Source organism: Macaca thibetana, chromosome 20 (genome assembly GCF_024542745.1).
Source record: "Macaca thibetana thibetana isolate TM-01 chromosome 20, ASM2454274v1, whole genome shotgun sequence".
NCBI lineage: Eukaryota > Metazoa > Chordata > Mammalia > Primates > Cercopithecidae > Macaca > Macaca thibetana.
The window spans coordinates 47,904,221-47,922,802 of NC_065597.1; the positions used below are offsets into that span (position 1 = coordinate 47,904,221).

Sequence of the window (18,582 nt, forward strand, 5' to 3'; positions counted from 1 at the left end):
CGGATCACGAGGTCAGGAGATCGAGACCATCCTGGCTAACACGGTGAAACCCCGTCTCTACTAAACAAAATACAAAAAATTAGCCGGGCGTGGTGGCGGGCGCCTGTAGTCCCAGCTACTTAGGAGGCTGAGGCAGGAGAATGGCGTGAACCTGGGAGGCTGAGCTTGCAGTGAGCCGAGATCTCACTAATGCACTCCAGCCTGGGCAACAGAGCGAGACTCCGTCTCAAAAAAAAAAAATCATTTCAAGGCCGGGCGCGGTGGTTCATGCCTGTAATCCCAGCGTTTTGGGAGGCGGAGGCCGGTGGATCACTTGAGGTCAGGATTTCGAGACCAGCCTGACCAACATGGTGAAATCCCGTCTCTACTAAAAAGACAAAAATTAGCCCAGCGTGGTGGTGCACGCCTGTAATCCCAGCTACTCCAGAGGCTGAGGCATGAGAATCACTTGAACTCGGGAGGCAGTGGTTACAGTGAGCCGAGATCGCGCCATTGCACTCCAACCTGGGCAATAAGATCGAAACTCTGTCTCAAGGAAAAAAAAATAAATTGGAATATTTAATATAAAAATATATTTTATATGAAAATATACAAATTCCGCTTCCTTTGAAAAATAGCCACTTCGCTTGAAAAAGCAGATATTAGCCGGGCGAGGTGGCTCACGCCTGTAATCCCAGCATTTGGGAGGCAGAGACGGGCGGATCACGAGGTCAGGAGATCGAGACCATCCTGGCTAACACGGTGAAACCTCCGTCTCTACTAAAAATACAAAAAAATTAGCCGAGCATAGTGGTGGGCGCCTATAGTCCCAGCTACTGGGGAGGCTGAGGCAGGAGGATGGCGTGAACCCGGGAGGTGGAGCTTGCAGTGAGCTGTGATCGCGCCACTGCACTCCAGCCTGGGTGACTGAGTGAGACTCTGTCTCAAAAAATAAAAATAAATTAAATTAAATTTAAAAAGGAAAAAGCAGATATGCAAGTCTCCCATTTTATGAATGGGGCAACTAAGATTCAGAAATCATGAAGGAAAAGAGAAATAACATTCAATAAGTGCTTACAAGTCCTATGTTGTCTCTTTACAACAGCCTTGTTGGGATCAATAATATCTCCATTGGACAAAAGAGGAAACTGAAGCTTAGAGAAGTTGAGTAATTTGCTCAAAGTCACACAGCTGGCAAGCAGCAGATGCAAAGCTTGTGCTCTTCTATTGCACCAAATTACCTCTCAGGAATTAAGTTATAAAGTTGGCTCTTTCGCAGAGCTGGGAAAAGGAATCAAATGCCTGGATACTCACACATGATCCCCAAAAGCCACTTTATTGTGTTCATTCTCTGAGTATTTTTTTTTTTTTTTTTGAGATGGAGTCTTGCTCTGTCACCCAGGTTGGAGTGCAATGGCACAGTCTAGGCTCACTGCAACGTCCGCTTCCCAGGCTCAAGTGATTCTCCTGCCTCAGCTTCCCAAGTAGGTGGGATTACAGGCACACACCACCACACCCGGCTATTTTTGTATATTTTGTAGAGACAGGGTTTCACCATGTTGGCCAGGCTGGTCTCAAACCCCGACCTCGTGATCCACCCGCCTCGGCCTCCCAAAGTGCTGGAATTAAAGGCTTGAGCCACCACACCCAGCCTCTCTGAGTATTTATTGAGTCCTATGTACCTGTCACCATTCTAGGTATGGGAGATGTAGTAGTGAACAAAACATAAAAATCTTGGCTCTTGTGGCACTACTAAGGGTGCAAAAAAAATGTAAACATGTAAATAAGGAAGATAATATCAGATAATAATAGGTGCAACGAGGGAAATCTGACAAGATGATCCAACAGGGAGCGGCTATGGTAACAGGGGCAGGCAGGGAAGGCGTCTCAGGATACAATTTTTTTTTTTTTTTTTGAGATGGAGTCTCACTCTGTCACCTAGGTTGGAGTGCAGTGGCACGATCTTGACTCAATTGCAACCTCCACCTCCCAAGTTCAAGGGATTCTCCTGCCTCAGCCTCCGAGTAGCTGAGATTACAGGTGTGCACCACCACACTCAACTAATTTTTTTATATTTTTGGTAGAGACAGGGTTTCTCCATGTTGGCCAGGCTGGTCTTGAACTCCTGACCTCAAGTGATCCACCTGCCTTGGCCTCCCAAAGTGCTGGGATTACAGGCGTGAGCCACTGTGCCCAGCCTGGATACAATATTTTGTTTGTTTATTTGTTTGTTTGAGACGGAGTCTCCAACTGTCGCCCTGGCTGGTGTACAGTGGCGGGATCTTGGCTCGCTGCAACCTCCGCCTCCCGGGTTCAAGTAATTCTCCTGCCTCAGCCTCCCGAGTAGCTAGGATTACAGGCACCTGCCACCACGCCTGGCTAATTTTTTGTATTTTCAGTAGAGACAGGGGTTTCACTATGTGAGCCAGGCTGGTCTCAAACTCCTGACCTCAAGTGATCCACCCGCTTCGGCCTCCCAAAGTGCTGGGATTATAGGTGTGAGCCACCGCATCTGGCCTGGATACAATATTTGAGATGAACCTTTAATGATGAGAAAGGGTCAGCCATTTGAAAATCTGGAAGACTAGTGTTTGAGACTGAACTGCAGAGGCCTTGGAGAAGAATTTTGGTGTGTTTGAGGAATAGGAAGAAGGCTTGTGTTGCTGGATCTGAGCATCCAAAGGAATGAACAAGGGGAAATGCAGCAGGGGAGATGGAGGAGAGGTAGGCAGGGGGTAAACTTGGCCAGAACCCAACCTCTAGCGAAAGCAATGCATCTCACCCTGATTAAAAGAGAATCAGTGAGGAGACTCAGCCAGGAGCCTGTCTCTGGCAGTGAAAGCCCTACTGGAAGGAGCCTCCTGCTATTTTAAACAGGAACTTGGAAAAAGAAGGTAAAGGGCTCCATTGATGTGCCCTGCAATCATGTACAGGTATCTACTTGCAATACGATCTAGTTCATGTTCTTGAGGATCTCATAGTCTAGTAAAGAAGTTTTTGGGCCACACGCGGTGGTCATGCCTATAATCCCAGCACTTTGGGAGGCCGAGGCAGGTGGATCACCTGAGGTCAGGAGTTCGAGACCAGCCTGGCCAACATAATGAAACCCCATCTCTACTAAAAATACAAAAATTAGCCGAGCGTAGTGGCGCATGTCTATAGTCCCAGCTACTTGGGAGGCTGAGCAGGAGAATCGCTTAAACTCTGTCTCAGAAAAAAACAAAAAGAAGTTTTTGGGGCTGGGAGCAATGGCCCATACCTGTAATACCAACGCTTTGGGAGTCCAAGGCAAGTAGTCACTTGAGGTCAGGAGTTCAAGACCAGTCTGGCCAACATGGTGAAACCCTGTCTTTACTAAAAATACAAAAATTAGCTGGGCATAGTGGCACATGCCTGTAATCCCAGATACTCGGGAGGCTGAGGCATGAGAATCGCTTGAACCCAGGAGGTGGAGGTTGCAGTGAGCTGAGATTGTGCTGCTGCACTCCAGCCTGGGCAACAGAGCAAGACCCTGTCTTAAAAAAAAAAAAAAAAAAAAAAGGCCGGGCGCGGTGGCTCAAGCCTGTAATCCCAGCACTTTGGGAGGCCGAGGCGGGTGGATCACGAGGTCAGGAGATCGAGACCATCCTGGCTAACATGGTGAAACCCCGTCTCTACTAAAAATACAAAAAACTAGCCGGGCGTGGTGGCGGGCGCCTGTAGTCCCAGCTACTCGGAGGCTGAGGCGGGAGAATGGCGTGAACCCGGGAGGCGGAGCTTGCAGTGAGCCGAGATCGCACCACTGCACTCCAGCCTGGGCGACACAGCGAGACTCCGTCTCAAAAAAAAAAAAAAAAAAAAAAAACGGAGAAGGAGAAAGAGAAGCTTGTGGGCGGGACACAGTGGCTCTCACCTGTAATCGTAGCACTTTGGGAGGTTGAGGCAGGTGGATTGCTTGAGCTCAGGAGTTGGAGACCAGCCTGGGAAATGTGGTGAAACCCCGTTTCTACAAAAATCACCAAAAAAAAAAAAAAAAATTAGCTGAGCATAATGGTGCACATGCCTGTAGTCCCAGATACCTGTGTGGCTGAGGAAGGAGGAGCACTTGAATCAGGGAGGTCGAGGCTGCAGTGAGCCGATATTGCATGCTGCACTCCAGCCTGGGTGACAAAGTGAGACCCTGTCTCAAAAAATAAAAAAATTTAAAAAAAGAAGCTTCTGATTTAAAAAATACATATAAATATACAGTATGAGTGATATATGAAAAGGACAATAGGGTGTTCTGGCAGGAGAAGAGTGGGGTAAGTGAACAACTCCTTTGCGGGTATTAGGTATTTGGTGCAGGTCTCACTGAGAAGGTAACTGTGAAGAACCTTGAAAGATGAGTGGGTGTCAGGTGTAGTGATGCACACCTATGGTCCTAGCTACTTAGGAGGCTGAGGCAGGAGGACTGCTGGAGCCCAGGGGTTCAATGCTATAGTGCACTATGTTTGTGCCTGTGAATAGCTACTGTATTCCAGCCTGGGCAATATAGTGAGACCCCATCTCTAAAAAAACAAACAAACAAACAAAAACTAAAGATGAGTGGGAGTTTGCCAGATTGGCCAGGAGGCAGTAGGTTGTGGAAATATATATATATATATATATATGTTTTTTTGTTTGTTTGTTTGTTTTGATACAGGGTCTCACTCTGTCCCCCAGGCTGGAGTGCAGTGTGCAGTCACAGCTCACTGCAACCTCCACCTCCCAGGCTCAAGCGATCCTCCTGCCTCAGCCTCCCAAGTAGCTGGGACTACAGTATTTTTTGGTGGTGGCAGGAGTCGTTTTTGTTTTTTGGAGACAGGATCTCGCTCTTTTGCCCAGGATGGAGTGCATTGGAGTGATCATGGCTCACTGCAGCCTCAACTTCCTGGGCCCAAGCGATCCTCCCACCTCAGCCTCTTGAGTTGCTGGGACTACAGGTGCGTTCCACCTAATTTTTGTATTTTTTGTAGAGATGTCTAACTATGTTGCCCAGTCTGGTCTCGAACTCCTGGCCTCCTGGCCTCCTGCCTCAACCTCCCAAAATGCTGGGATGACAGACCTGAGCCACCGCACCTGGCATGGAGAGGCCTTTGGATCACAGAGGATTCTCTCCCGCTCATAGGTTTGCTGGACATTTCTCACCTCACTTGTAATTATTTGTTCAATGTCTATCTCCCGCATAAAAACAGGTCAGGGACTTTGTCTTTATCTTTCTATCCCAGTACACAGCACACAACAGGTGCAGCTGTTGAGTGAGTAACTTATTACCCTCAAGAAGCTCTTCATGTGTTAGGTGCTCAGAGAGGGGGGTTGCTCAGAGAAGGGGATTCTAACTAACCCAGGCTGGAGGGTCAGAGTAGGCTTCTTGGAGGAAGTAGTGCTTGAGGTGTTTTGACAGAGGAGATTAACAAGAGGTGGGTAGTGGTGGAGGAGCATTCCAAGTAAAGGAAACCACATTTAAGGAGCCCAGGGCTGAAACTACACAAGTGGAAGGGCTTGAGTGCCAATGAAAGTTAGGCTTTAGGGACAGCATGTAGAGGTGATCCAGTGGGGTTTTAATGGGGGAGTGACATGGCCAGATGTAATTTTAGAAAGCAGGCCAGGCACGGTGGCTCATGCCTATAAATCCCAGCACTTTGGGAGGCAGAGGCGGGCAGATCACCTGAGGTCAGGAGCTCGAGACCAGCCTGGCCAACATGGTGAAATCCCGTCCCTACTAAAAATAAAAAAAGTTAGCTGGGCGTGGTGGCTTAATCCCAGCTACTAGGGAGGCTGGGGCAGGAGAATCGCTTGAACCCGAGCGGAGGTTGCAGTAAGCTGAAGATCCTGCCACTGCACTCTAGCCTAAGCGACAGAGTGAGACTCCGTCTCAAAAAAAAAAGAAAGAAAGAAATCAAGAAAAGAAAGTGGCCAGGCGTGGTGGCTCACGCCTGTAATCCCAGCACTTTGGAAGGCTGAGGTGGGCGGATCACGAGGTCAGGAGATCGAGACCATGGTGAAACCCCGTCTCTACTAAAAATAGAAAAAATTAGCCGGGTGCAGTGGCGGGCGCCTGTAGTCCCAGCTACTCGGGAGGCTGAGGCCAGAGAATGGCGTGAACCCGGGAGGCGGAGCTTGCAGTGAGCCGAGATTGCGCCACTGCACTCCAGCCTGGGCGACAGAGCGAGACTCCGTCTCAAAAAAAAAAAAAGAAAAGAAAGTTCACTGAAGGTCGGCTTGGAGGGCACACTGGTAGGGAAGGGAGCTAGGAAAACCAGGAAGAAGGAACTTCCAGAAGCCCCAAAGAGCTCCCCTCAGGCCATCAAGAGCCCCAGCCCCGAACGCAGGGTTCTAGGGTTTTGAGAGCCCAGCAATTTGGAAAGCGCGGGCGGAGCAGGAGGAGCCGCACTGCAGCCAGCCCTGGTCCGTTTCTAGGGAAGCCAGGCCTGTGCTTACGATCTCGCGAGAACCCGTCCAGGGATTCTTCCCGCACGGAGATCGCGGAGAGCGGGGGGCGGGAACTTGAGAGCCTGTATTTCGTTGCCTTCATTGCTTAGAGGGGAGAATCGCCCTGGACTTTTTTTTTCTTTAATCTCTGGCCGATCTGGCCAGTGGTTCTCAAAACGCGAGGGATTGCAGACGTGCTTCCGAGGCCCCGCAGGGCGGTGAGAAATCCGGCGGGCTTTTTTGGGGGTGAAGGAGCACTCTGTTTGCCCTCCCTTTGGGCCGTGCAGCCGAATGACTCTTTTGCCGACGCATAAAAAGGGTCTCGGATGTCGGGTTTCCCAGGTCCCGGTGGGCGGCGCGCCGGCGTCCGGGCTTTCCACGCAGGTTCCAGACCTGTGGGCCGCCTCCCGCCGAGAGCCGTCGCCATAGCAACAGCGCCCCCCGCACGCCCCCTCCTCCTCCTCCTCGCTGCCTTCCCTCTGGAGTGCCGCGCGGTTTTCCTTTTAAGGGTCGCGCTGGATGCTGTGGCGTAGGTGGTGCCTGCGGGCAGCCAGACCTCAGGCGGGGCATCGGCTGATGCAGCTGGCGGCTGTTTTTGAACCAGACGTCGGAGCCAGAAAGCCGCTGACTACGCCAAGACAACCTCTTTATTTAATGGGCTCAAACAGAGCAAGGGAACCATACAAAATTTACAGTTTGAATTTTGCCCGCAGACACCCCTTTCCACCTTTTTCATGCCTGTGTGTACACACACACAGTCCAAGCCTCAGACGAGAATCGTTTATTGGTAAAGACACATGGAAATGTGGCTGCCAGGCCTCAGGGCGTCCTGCCTTTCTCCCAGCCAGCTGGCCTCTGCTATCCACCAGGACTGGGGCTTGGCATCCAGGCTGGATACCATGAGTGCACCTTCTGTCTCTGGTCTATTCTGCCAGTGTCTCCGTGTCAGGTTGGGTTGGCTCCCTCCAGGGCACAAAGGTCTGGGCTCTGTCCAAGAGTGCCCCTCCATAGGGGTGGGTACCACCATGCCACAGAGCAGTATTTGCCCCATCCGGATGATCAAGATACCCCTGCCTCATCCCATTACCTTAAATTCCAGAAGCTCCATCACTGCAGCTCAAAAGGTAAACAAACCCTGGTTCAGGCGTTGGTCTCCCAGAGCAAGGTTGGGAGGCATCAGTGGTGCAATCAGCTTACTGCAGCCTCAAACTTTTGGGCTCAAGTGACTCTCCCACCTCATCCCCCCAAAGTGCTGGGATTACAGGTGTGTACTACCTGCCCAGCAAGGGGAAAGTGTCAGTTCTTAACAGATGAGGCAACAGGAATTCAGGGTTGAGTCCTCAGGTGAAAGCCAGTTTATTTATTCAACAAGTATCGAATGCCTACTATGTGCTAGGCAGTCTTCTAGAAGCCAGGGGTACAGCCCGTCCTGGCAAGATCCTGACTGGGCCCAGCCAGGACAGTTTCCTGAGCTTCAAGGTTACTCTCTCCAATCCCTATTTCTATCTATTCTCCTTCCTCCCCTTTCTTCCCTTCCTTCTCCCTCCCACCACCTCCCAGGCCCTTTCTTTGCTAAGAAGCAGAGCCCCTCCCTTTGGTCTCCTGGGCCTCCACCCTCCCTGGACCTGTCATTCCAGTCCTGTTGGTGCCTCCTGCTTGAGGGGCCTTGCCCTACCATCCCCTATCCCAAAGGGCCTCAGGACCAGGTGCCCACGTTGGTGCTTGATGCGGGCAGAACTGTCACCAAAACCCTTGCCACACTCTGCACACTTGTATGGCTTCTCCCCTGTGTGTGTACGCCTGTGTTTGACCAGATCTGAGCTTCGGGGGAACTCCTTCCCACAGAAGCCACACACGTGGGGCTGGCTGGGTCCAGAAGGCTGGGCCCGAACTCGGGGTCGAGGGGCTGTGGGTACTGGGCCAGGTGGGTTATGTGGCCGCAGGAGAGTGGATGGTGGTGGTGGCCGGGCCCGTTCACCACGGTGGGTGCGGAGGTGCTTGACTCGGGCTGAGCTGTCAGCAAAACCCTTGCCGCATTCAGGACAGAGGTAGGGTTTCTCCCCTGTGTGCACGCGATGGTGTTTCACCAGGTCAGAGCTTCGGCGGAAGCCCTTGCCACACTCAGGGCACTTGTGGGGCTTGTCGCCCGCCAGTGGTGGGGGTGGCTCCCCGGCCTGTGGGCCCCCAGGCTCCGGCTCCAAGCCAGGCAGGCCAAAAGGCTCACCAGAGTGTGAGGGACTTCGAGGTGTCAGCGGGGGGCTGGTGCCCAGAGGAGGTGGGGGTGGGCTGGGGATCAGAGCAGGTAGGGGATAGCCTGGGAAGCTGAAGTCCTGGGGCTCCATGTGAGTGAGGCGGTGGCGAAGAAGGGTAGAGCTGAGGCTGAAGGTACGGTCGCATTCTGGGCAGGCATGGGGCCTCTCGCCACTGTGGGTGCGGAGGTGTTTGACTCGGGCGGAGCTGTCCGCGAAACCCTTGCCGCACTCTGGGCAGAGGTAGGGCTTCTCACCCGTGTGTACCCGCAGGTGCTTCACCAGGTCGGATCCCCGGGCAAACTCCTTTCCACACACATCACAGCCAAAGGGCTTGGGCCCCAAGTGACTGCGCTGGTGACTCAGGAGGCTGCAGCTGAGCACAAACCTTTTGCCGCAATCAGTGCAGATATATGGCTTGTCCTGGGCCTTCGGTCCCTGGGTAGCTGCTGTGGCTGCCCGAGATGGCTGCCGTCGGGGCACCACTGGTCGGGGGGGCTGCTCCCCCCGGTGTGTCCGCTGGTGCTTGATGCGGGCGGAACTGTCACCAAAGCCCTTGCCACATATGCCACACTTGTAGGGCTTCTCACCAGTGTGTGTCCGCTGGTGTTTCACCAGGTCAGAACTCTGCCGGAAGCTCTTGCCACATTCACCACAGATAGTGGGGCGCTCACCAGCAGGGATCCGGGACCGAGGAATCTTTGGGGGACCCTGGGCTGGTGGCCGGGCTCTATAGGGCTTCTCCCCACTATGAGTCCGCTGGTGTTTGATCCGGGCAGAGCTATCCCCAAAGCCCTTGCCACAGACCCCACACTTGTAGGGTTTCTCCCCCGTGTGGGTCCGCTGGTGTTTCACCAGATCTGACATCTGCCTGAAGCTCTTGCCACACTCACCACACACAGCGGCCCGATCACTACTAGCCTGGCCCCAGCGTGGTTCACCCAGGAGCCGGGGGCCTCTGTCCTGAGGCTGAGGCTTTCCTAGACCCTCTCTCTGGACCCATAAGTCATCCCAGTTCTGGATGCCTTCAGGTTTGAGAGAGGCATTTCCTACTTCATGATCTGGGGCCAAATCTTCTTCTTCCTTGAACCCCAAGCCATCTTCCTGTGGGGTATGTTCGAACTCATTCGGCTGGGAAATCACGTTCTCACTCCCTAGACCTGAGGAAAGAAAAGGAAGTTGTAGACCCTCCCCTTTGGCTCAGTCCTTATCTTTGACAGCAACCTCTCCAGGAAGACTCCCTTGACAATCTGTGGTCATGGGAGCCCCAATCTGTCTCCTGTCAACCTCTGGTGCACTTACTATCTGTGCCTCGCAATAAAAACTTGTTTTAACTGGGCCCTTAATGTATGCCATTCACCGAACTCAGCATTAGTATTCAATCCTTGCAAACAATACTATAACACTATGACTATCCCCATATTACAGGCATGGAAAGACTCAGAGAATTTAAGTCCCTTTGCTGGAGGTTAGAAAGGTTAGAAAGTAGCAAAGCCAGGCCAGCAAGGTGGCTCACACCTGTAATCCTAGCACTTTGGGAGGCCGAGGTGGGTGGATCACTTAAGCCCAGGAGTTAGAAACCAGCCTGGGCAACATGGTGAGACCCCATCTTTACAAAAAAATACAAAAATTAGCTGGGCATGGTGGTGCGCACCTGTGGTCCCAGCTACTGGGAGGCTGAGGTAGGAGGATCACTTGAGCCCAGGAGGTGTAGGCTGCAGTGAGCTGTGATTGTGCCACTCTAGCCTGGGTGACACAGTGAGACCCTGTCGCCAAAAAAAAAAAAAGAAAGTAGCAAAGCCTGGTGTCTTAAGGTCTGTCTGACACTCAATCCCATGTTAATCCCTGCATTATACTGTCTATTTTGAAAACCTAGTATTTGCTATTATTATCTTATATTAGCCCATTCAGTAATTTATTACATCAGTTATCCTGTGTGTACCTGAGAGAACCCAGGCACACATCCCTTCCTCAAGAAGCTTAGGGTGGTAGGAGAGATAAGATAAAGTGTCAATGGTTATAATTGTGAGTTCAGAATAACTATGTTGTCACAAGAGAGATAGGAGATAAGGAAGTAGGAACTGGCATTACGGCAGAGCGACGAGAAAATAATGGAGTGGAATGGAAGATAAGGTGTCAAAGGATGTTGGCACTAGCCTGAGCACGCACGGTTTGGATTGGACACTAGCTAAGGCTTTTAATTAGGAGACAAGGGGACGCTAGGGAAGGTTTTCCAGAAGAGACACAGGATTATATCTGGACTTAGATCAATCTGGCGGCAGAATGCATCAGTGAAGAGAAAGGGGCAGAGAGGAGGCTACTGCAATTGCCAGGATAAAACAGAATGAAACCTGAAGTAGGGCAGAGGCAGAGAGGACGAGAAAGGCCGTGGGGGAGGGGGCAGAGGCCGTGAAGAGCCCCTCCCGGCCTGGTGCACAGTAGGTGTTCGGAAAGCTCCGTTCCCTCCCTCGATGTTTGCTCCCCTCCCCCTTTCTCCCCGGAGGCACAGCTCACGTCCGATCTTCCTGCATCTCGGCCGGACAAAGCCAAGCATCGCAGTCCCCACCGGCCGTTACCTGTCCGTGGTGGCGCACGGCCGAGGCCCTCACCTGTGCGGGCGCCTCTCAGCGGCTCCCTCTCCTCCTGGCCGTGGAGATCCGGGCCCCAGGGCTCTACCGCGCGCTCCATCGCCGGCACGCCGCCCTGAGCAAGAGGACAGACAGCATCCCGCGGTCACACAGCCATGTGTGGCCCGCGGCGCCCTGCCGCTGCCCTCTGCCGGCCAGCGTTGGCACCGGGTGGCGTCGGGTCCCAGGTACGGGCGCGGCTCCGGGTGCCCCCCGCCCGCGCCGCCGACCGCCCCTGCACCTGCTGCTCCTCTCGGCGCGCAGCCGCCGCTCTCACCTTGCCGGCCGACGCCGGCTCCGCCACCCCGGCGCCCTCCGGAGCTCCTCAGCGGGATGCGGGTGCCCGAGCCGCCAGCGGCTCCGGGATGCGGGCTCCGCGCCAAGCCAGGAGGGGGCTCGGACCCAGCCGTCCCGGGGGCGGCCGCCGGGGGCGGGGACGGGAAGCGGAAGCGCGGGGCCGCACGGAGCCGCTCTAGGACCTTGGAGGAGCTACGCGCCTGTGGGGGTCGCCTGCGTCGGCGGGAGCTCGGTGGCCCGCGGGCGGCAGCGTGCGGCCCAGGGGCTACTCTAAGCCGAGGACGGCGGCCCGAACTCGGTGGTATTAACCGTGTGCCTCCTGGGCTGCAGCTGGGTAATGAGGCCCGAGGCTCTTCGCAATTGTGGCTGTGTGTCTCCGGCCACCCGCGCCGACCTCCGGGGCCGGCCGACTGCGCCAGCCACCCCGGCCTGGGAGAGACAAAGAAAGAGGGATCCAAAGACGGACTCGGGGAAGGGGGTGGGGGAGAGACCAAGGCAGACAAAGGGCGGCGGAGACCCCAGACGGGGCGGGGCGGGGCGCCGAGACATGGGAAACAAAGCGGGGCTGGTCCGAGAGGCCGAGGGCCCGGGGTGGGGGTGGGGGTGGGGGTGGAATGGGGGCTGGGCTGGGGAGACCGAGGCAAGAGCAGAGGCTAGAGGCAGACACCGGGTAAATGCTGCTGGGGAAATGGAATCAGACCTGGGGCCCGGAACACAGACCCTGAGCCAGAGACTCACATCAGAGCCTTGAGTCACAGAGGACGCAAGGGCAGAGAGAGACCGAGGGACAGCGGCTGACCAAAAATACGGGGAGCCAAAGATTGGCCGCTAGAGACAAAGAGACGTAGAAACGAATAAGAGATAAAGTCATTGACGCAGAGTCCGAGGAGCAGTAAGAAGAGGCTGGGAGCCTGGAGAGAAACAGGCCCAGGAGCAGAGGAACAAAAGACGGCAGTCAGCGAAACGGGCAGAGACAAAGAGAAAGAGACACAAAGAGGCGGCCAGAAAGACTCCGGACAGGTCGGCAGCACTACAAAGGCCAGGCTCAGGGAGAGGCTGAAGAACAAGCCCTGTTTCCCATCCTGGTGGGGCCCTGGCTGGAGCTGTGTTCCCAGGTTCCCAGGCCCCAGGAGCAAGATCCCAGTATCCGCCCACTGGGCGGGCTTGGTTTTGGGGTGGAGAGAGTGTCTGGAGGTGTCTTCAGCCCCTCTGCCAATGATGGTGGGGGTAACTGTGGTTTGTGTATTAATTCACATTTATTAGCATCTTAGTGCTAAGCCAACAGTTGGGGATAAAGAGTTGAAACACCTGCAAGATTTGTCCTTGGAGAGCTACCAGTCTAAAGGAGCAAGTACACAAATCACTGAAATTAGAGAATTTAGCTGGGCCTGGTGGCCTGCCCCTGTAATCCCAACTGGGAGGATTCCCTGAACCTGGAAATTCAAGGATGCAGTGAGCCATCATCATGCCACTGTACTCCATCCTGGTCAACAGAGCGAGACCCTGTCTCAAAAAAAAAAAAAAAAAAAAAAAAAAAAAAAAGAGACACACCAACATGGCACAAGTATACATATGTAACAAACCTGCAGGCCGGGCGCGGTGGCTCAAGCCTGTAATCCCAGCACTTTGGGAGGCCGAGGCGGGCGGATCACAAGGTCAGGAGATCGAGACCACAGTGAAACCCCGTCTCTACTAAAAATACAAAAAATTAGCTGGGCGCGGTGGCGGGCGCCTGTAGTCCCAGCTACTCAGGAGGCTGAGGCAGGAGAATGGCGGGAACCCGGGAGGCGGAGCTTGCAGTGAGCCGAGATCGCGCCACTGCACTCCAGCCTGGGCAACAGCCTGAGACTCCGTCTCAAAAAAAACAAAAAAAACAAACCTGCACGTTACGCACATGTACCCTAGAACTTAAAGTATAATAACAAAAAAATAAAAAAAAAGAGAGAGCGGGCTGGGCCCAGTAGCTCATGCCTGTAATCCCAGCACTTTGGGAGGCCAAGGTGGGAGGATCACTTGAGGCCAGTAGTTCGAAACCAGCCTGGGCAAAAAAGTGGACCTTGTCTCTACAAAAAACCAAAAATTTAGCTGTGCATGGTAGCACATATCTGTGGTCTTGGCTACACTGGAGACTGAGGCAGGAGGATCACCTGAGCCCAGGAGGTAGAGGCTGCTGTGAACCCTGTTTGTGACACTGCACTTCAGCCTGGGCAATAGAGCGAGACCCCATCTAAAAAAAGGAGAGACTGTTAAGGTAGTTGTATGGACCCGGCCGGGTGCAGTGGCTCATATCTGTAATCCCAACACTTTGGGAAGCTGAGGCAGGCGAATCACATGAGGTCAGGAGTTTGAGACCAGTCTGGCCAACATGGTGAAACCCTGTCTCTAAAAAGATACAGGGCTGGGTGCTGTGGCTCATGCCTGTAATCCCAACACTTTGGGAGGCCGAGGTGGGCAGATCACGAGGTCAGGAGATCGAGACCATCCTGGCTAACACGGTGAAACCCCATCTCTACTAAAAATACAAAAAAAGTAGATGGGCATGGTGGTGGGCGCCTGTAGTCCCAGCTACTCAGGAGGCTGAGGCAGGAGAATGGCATGAACCCAGGAGGCAGAGCTTCCAGTGAGCCGAGATCATGCCACTGCACTCCAGCCTGGGCGACAGAGTAAGACTCCACCTCAGGAAAAAATAAAATTAAATAAATAAATACAAAGATACAAAAAAAGAAAAGGAAAGAAAAAGAAAACCTTAGGCTGGGATCAGTGGCTCACGCCTATAATCCCCACACTTTGGGAGGCTGAGGCAAGTGAATCACCTGAGGTCAGGAGTTCGAGACCAGTTTGGCCAACAGGGTGAAACCCCATCTCTACTAAAACACAAAAATTAGCTGGGTATGGTGGTATGCGCCTATAATCCCAGTTATTCGGGAGGCTGAGGCAGGAGAATTGCTTGAACTTGGGAGCTGGAGGTTGCAACGAGCTGAGATCACACCACTGCATTCCATCCTGGGCAACAGAACAAAACTCTGTCTCAAAAGAAAAGAAAACCGCCAGGCACGGCGGCTCACACCTGCAATCCCAGCATTTTGGGAGGCTGAGGCGGGCAGATTGTGAGGTCAGGGGTTTGAGACCAGCCTGACCAACATGGTGAAACCCTGTCTCTACTAAAAATAAAAAAAATTAGCTAGGTGTGGTGGCACTCACCTGTAATCCCAGCTACTCAGGAGGCTGAGGCAGGAGAATCCTTTGAACCCTGGAGGCAGAGGTTGCAGTGAGCAGAGATCACTGCACTCCAGCCTGGTCGACAGAGTAAGACTCCGTCTCAAAATATAAAAATAAAAGAAAACCTAATGTGTGCTAGAAGCTTGAGATCCAAAGATGACTATGGATTATGACCTATCTTCAGAGAGGAAAATAGAGAATAGTTCTGTTTTAATGTGCCGTGAGTTTACATATTAGGAAAGCAGTGAAAGATGAAGATAGAATGTAAGCTTATTTGGCCAGGTGCAGTGGCTCACGCCTGTAATCCCAGCACTTTGGGAGGTCGAGGCGGGCAGATCACGAGGTCAGGAGATCGAGACCATCCTGGCTAACACGTTGAAACACCCTCTCTCCTAAAAATACAAAAAATTAGCTGGGCGTGGTGGCGGGAGCCTATAGTCCCCGCTACTCAGGAGGCTGAGGCAGGAGAATCACGTGAACCCGGGAGGGGATGCAGCAGTGAGCCCAGATTGCGCCACTACACTCCAGCCTGGGTGACAGAGCGAGACTCCAACTAAAAAAAAAAAGAGAATTTGCCAGGGATGGTGGTGCAAAGCTCTAGTCCCAGCTACTTGGGAGGGAGAAGTGAGCCCAGGTGTTCAAGGCTGCAGTAAGCTATGATCGCACTACTACATTCCAGCCTGGGCAACAGAACAAGACCCTGTCTCAAAAAAAAAAAAAAAAAAAAAAAAAAGAACTAATCCAAATTACTAAATAATTACTAAATGGGAAGAGAGCTGTCCTGTCCACCACACACTGCCCTATATGAAACTCAAGGTACTGCCTTCCTTTGTCGAGGCAAACAAGCCCCAAATATCGTGTGAATGATTCGTCATAATTAGTTGGAATTAAGCACATAAATGGACTATGGTGTCACTGTTAATTCATATAAACTCTACATTTAACACAATGACCAAGCAAGAGTCTTTTTTTTTTTTTTTTTTTTTTTTTTTGAGACGGAGTCTCGCTCTGTCGCCCAGCTGGAGTGCAGTGGCACCATCTCAGCTCACTGCAAGCTCCGCCTCCCGGGTTCACACCATTCTCCTGCCTCAGCCTCCCGAGTAGCTGGGACTACAGGCGCCCGCCACCTCGCCTGGCTAGTTTTTTGTATTTTTTTTTTTTAGTAGAGACGGGGTTTCACCGTGTTAGCCAGGATGGTCTCGATCTTCTGACCTCGTGATCCGCCCATCTCGGCCTCCCAAAGTGCTGGGATTACAGGCTTGAGCCACCGCGCCCGGCCTCTTTTTTTTTTTTTTTTAAGACAGAGTCTTACTCTGTTGCTCAGGCTGGAGTGCAGTGGCACCATCTCAGCTCACCACAACCTCCACCTCCCAGGTTCAAGCAATTCTCCTGCCTTAGCCTCCCGAGTAGCTGGAATTACAGGAGTGCACTACCATGCCCAGCTAATTTTTGTATTTTTAGTAGAGACGAAGTTTCATTTTGTTGACCAGGCTAGTCTCTAACTCCTGATTTCATGATCCGCCTTCCTCAGCTTCCCAAAGTGCAGGGATTACAGGCGTGAGCCACCATGCCCGGCCGCAAGAGCCTTTTCTGCAGGGCAATTCGTTTTCTTTTTGTTATTGTTGTTTTTGTTTTATTTTTATTTATCTTTATTTTTAATTTTCTTTTGAGATAGAGTCTTACTCTGTCACCCAGGCTGGAGTGCAGTGGCGCGATCTCAGCTCACTGCAACCTCCACCTCCTGAGTTCAAGCAATTCTCCTGCCTCAGCCTCCTGAGTAGCTGAGATTACAGGTGTGCGGCACCACGCTCGGCTAATTTTTTGTATTTTTTTTAGTAGAGATGGGGTGTCGCAATGTTGGCCAGGCTGGTCTTGAACTCCTGACCTCAGGTGATCCACTCATGTTGACCTCCCAAAGTGCTGGGATTACAGGCGAGGCCACTGCGCCTGGACTGTTTCGTTTTTTTGAGACAGGGTCTCGCTCTGTTGCCACTGCACCTGGCCTGGATTAATATGTAGAAATGCTTCAAATATATAACTTCCTGGGCCAGGTGCAGCAGCTGTAATCCCAGGACTTTGGGAGATCAAGAAGGGAGGATTATATAAGTTCAGGAGTTCAAGACCAGCCTGGGCAACATAGCAAGATCTTGTCTTTACTAAAAATCAAAAAGCTTAACTGGGTGTGGTGGTGCGCACCTGTAGCCCCAGCTATAACAAACACAAAAACAAAAACAGATAATGTACATGTGCATATATCATGGAAAGATGTAGAGAACAGGCCTGGCACGGTGGCTTACACCTGTAATCCCAGCACTTTGGGAGGCTGAGGTGGGTGGATCACCTGAAATTGGGAATTCGAGACCAGCCTGACCAACATGAAGAAACCCTATCTTTACTAAAAATACAAAACAAAATTAGCCGAACCTGGTGGTGCATGCTTGTAATCCCAGCTACTTGGGAGGCTGAGGTAGGAGGAGAATCACTTGAACCCAGGAGGCAGAGGTTGTGGTGAGCCGAGATCGTGCCATTGCACTCTAGCCTGGGCAACAAGAGCAAAACTCCCTGTCCAAAAAAAAAAAAAAGGCTGGGCGCAGTGGCTCATGCCTATAATCCCAGCACTTTGGGAGTCCGAGGTCAGGAGATCAAGACTCTGTCTCAAATTAAAAAAAAAAAAAATGAAGTGACAAAAGCATGTTTCCAAAGTTACAGTGTGACCCTATTTTTATAAATATAAACAGTATGTATACATATATATAGGCGTACGAGAAGGATAAATACTAAAATTGGGTTATAGAAAGATAGTGATTGGGAGGCCAAGGCGAGCAGAGCACCTGAGGTCAGGAGTTCGAGATCAGCCTGAACAACATGGTGAAACCCTGAGTCTACTAAAAATACAAAAATTCGTCAGGTATGGTGGCAGGAGCCTGTAATCCCAGCTAGTTGGGAGGCTGAGGCAGGAGAATCGCTTGAACCCGGAAGGCAGAGGTTGAAGTGAGTTGAGATCGTGCCATCGTACTCCAGCCTGGGTGACAAGAGTGAAACTCTCTTTGTTTTGTTTTGTTTTGTTTTGTTTTGGAGACAAAGTCTCACTCTTGTCCCCCAGGCTGGAGTGCGATGGCTGATCTCTTCTCAGTGCAACCTCCGCCTCCCAGGTTCAAGAGATTCTCCTGCCTCAGCCTCCCGAGTAGCTGGGATTATAGGCATGCGCCACCGTGCCTGGCTAATTTTTGTATTTTTAGTGGAGACAGGGTTTCAACATGTTGGCTAGGCTGGTCTCGAACTCCCAACCTCAGGTGAACCGCCCGCCTCAGCCTCCCAAAGTGCTGGGATTACAGGAGTGAGCCACCGCGCCCCACCGAAACTCTGTCTTAAAAATAAATAAAAAAGAAGAAAAAGATGGCCGGGCGCGGTGGCTCACGCCTGTAATCCCAGCACTTTGGGAGGCCGAGGTGGGCGGATCACAGGGTCAGGAGATCGAGACCATCCTGGCGAACACGGTGAAACCCCGTCTCTACTAAAAATGCAAAAAAATTAGCCGGGCGTGATGGCGGCGCCTGTAGTCCCAGCTACTCGGGAGGCTGAGGCAGGAGAATGGTGTGAACCCGGGAAGGTGGAGGTTGCAGTGAGCCGATATCGTGCCACTGCACTCCAGCCTGGGTGACAGAGCCAGACTTTGTCTCAAAAAAAAAAAAAAAAAAAGAAGAAGAAAAAGAAAAAGGCCGGGCGCGGTGGCTCACGCCTGTAATCCCAACACTTCGAGAGGCCAAGGCGGGTGGATCATG

At 52.3% G+C, this 18,582-nt stretch overlaps 2 protein-coding genes across 3 annotated transcripts in view; one reads left to right on the plus strand and one right to left on the minus strand.

Annotated features, from left to right (window-relative positions):
- Window positions 1-18,582, plus strand: part of CD2BP2 (CD2 cytoplasmic tail binding protein 2) — a 249,448-nt gene that overhangs the window by 191,996 nt on the left and 38,870 nt on the right. The window lies entirely within an intron of this gene.
- Window positions 7,038-18,582, minus strand: part of ZNF48 (zinc finger protein 48) — a 240,731-nt gene continuing 229,186 nt past the window's right edge. Inside the window, exons 2-4 of one of the 2 annotated variants that reach the window (XM_050773487.1) lie at window positions 11,562-11,675; window positions 11,234-11,360; window positions 7,038-9,817 (exon numbers count right to left, since the gene is read on the minus strand). In XM_050773487.1, coding sequence (XP_050629444.1) covers window positions 8,037-9,817; window positions 11,234-11,345 — 1,893 coding nt within the window. In that variant the 5' untranslated portion in view covers window positions 11,346-11,360; window positions 11,562-11,675 and the 3' untranslated portion in view covers window positions 7,038-8,036. Of the gene's footprint in view, window positions 9,818-11,233; window positions 11,361-11,561; window positions 11,698-18,582 lie in introns of those variants that run through there. The other variant, XM_050773488.1, reaches the window with a different exon arrangement.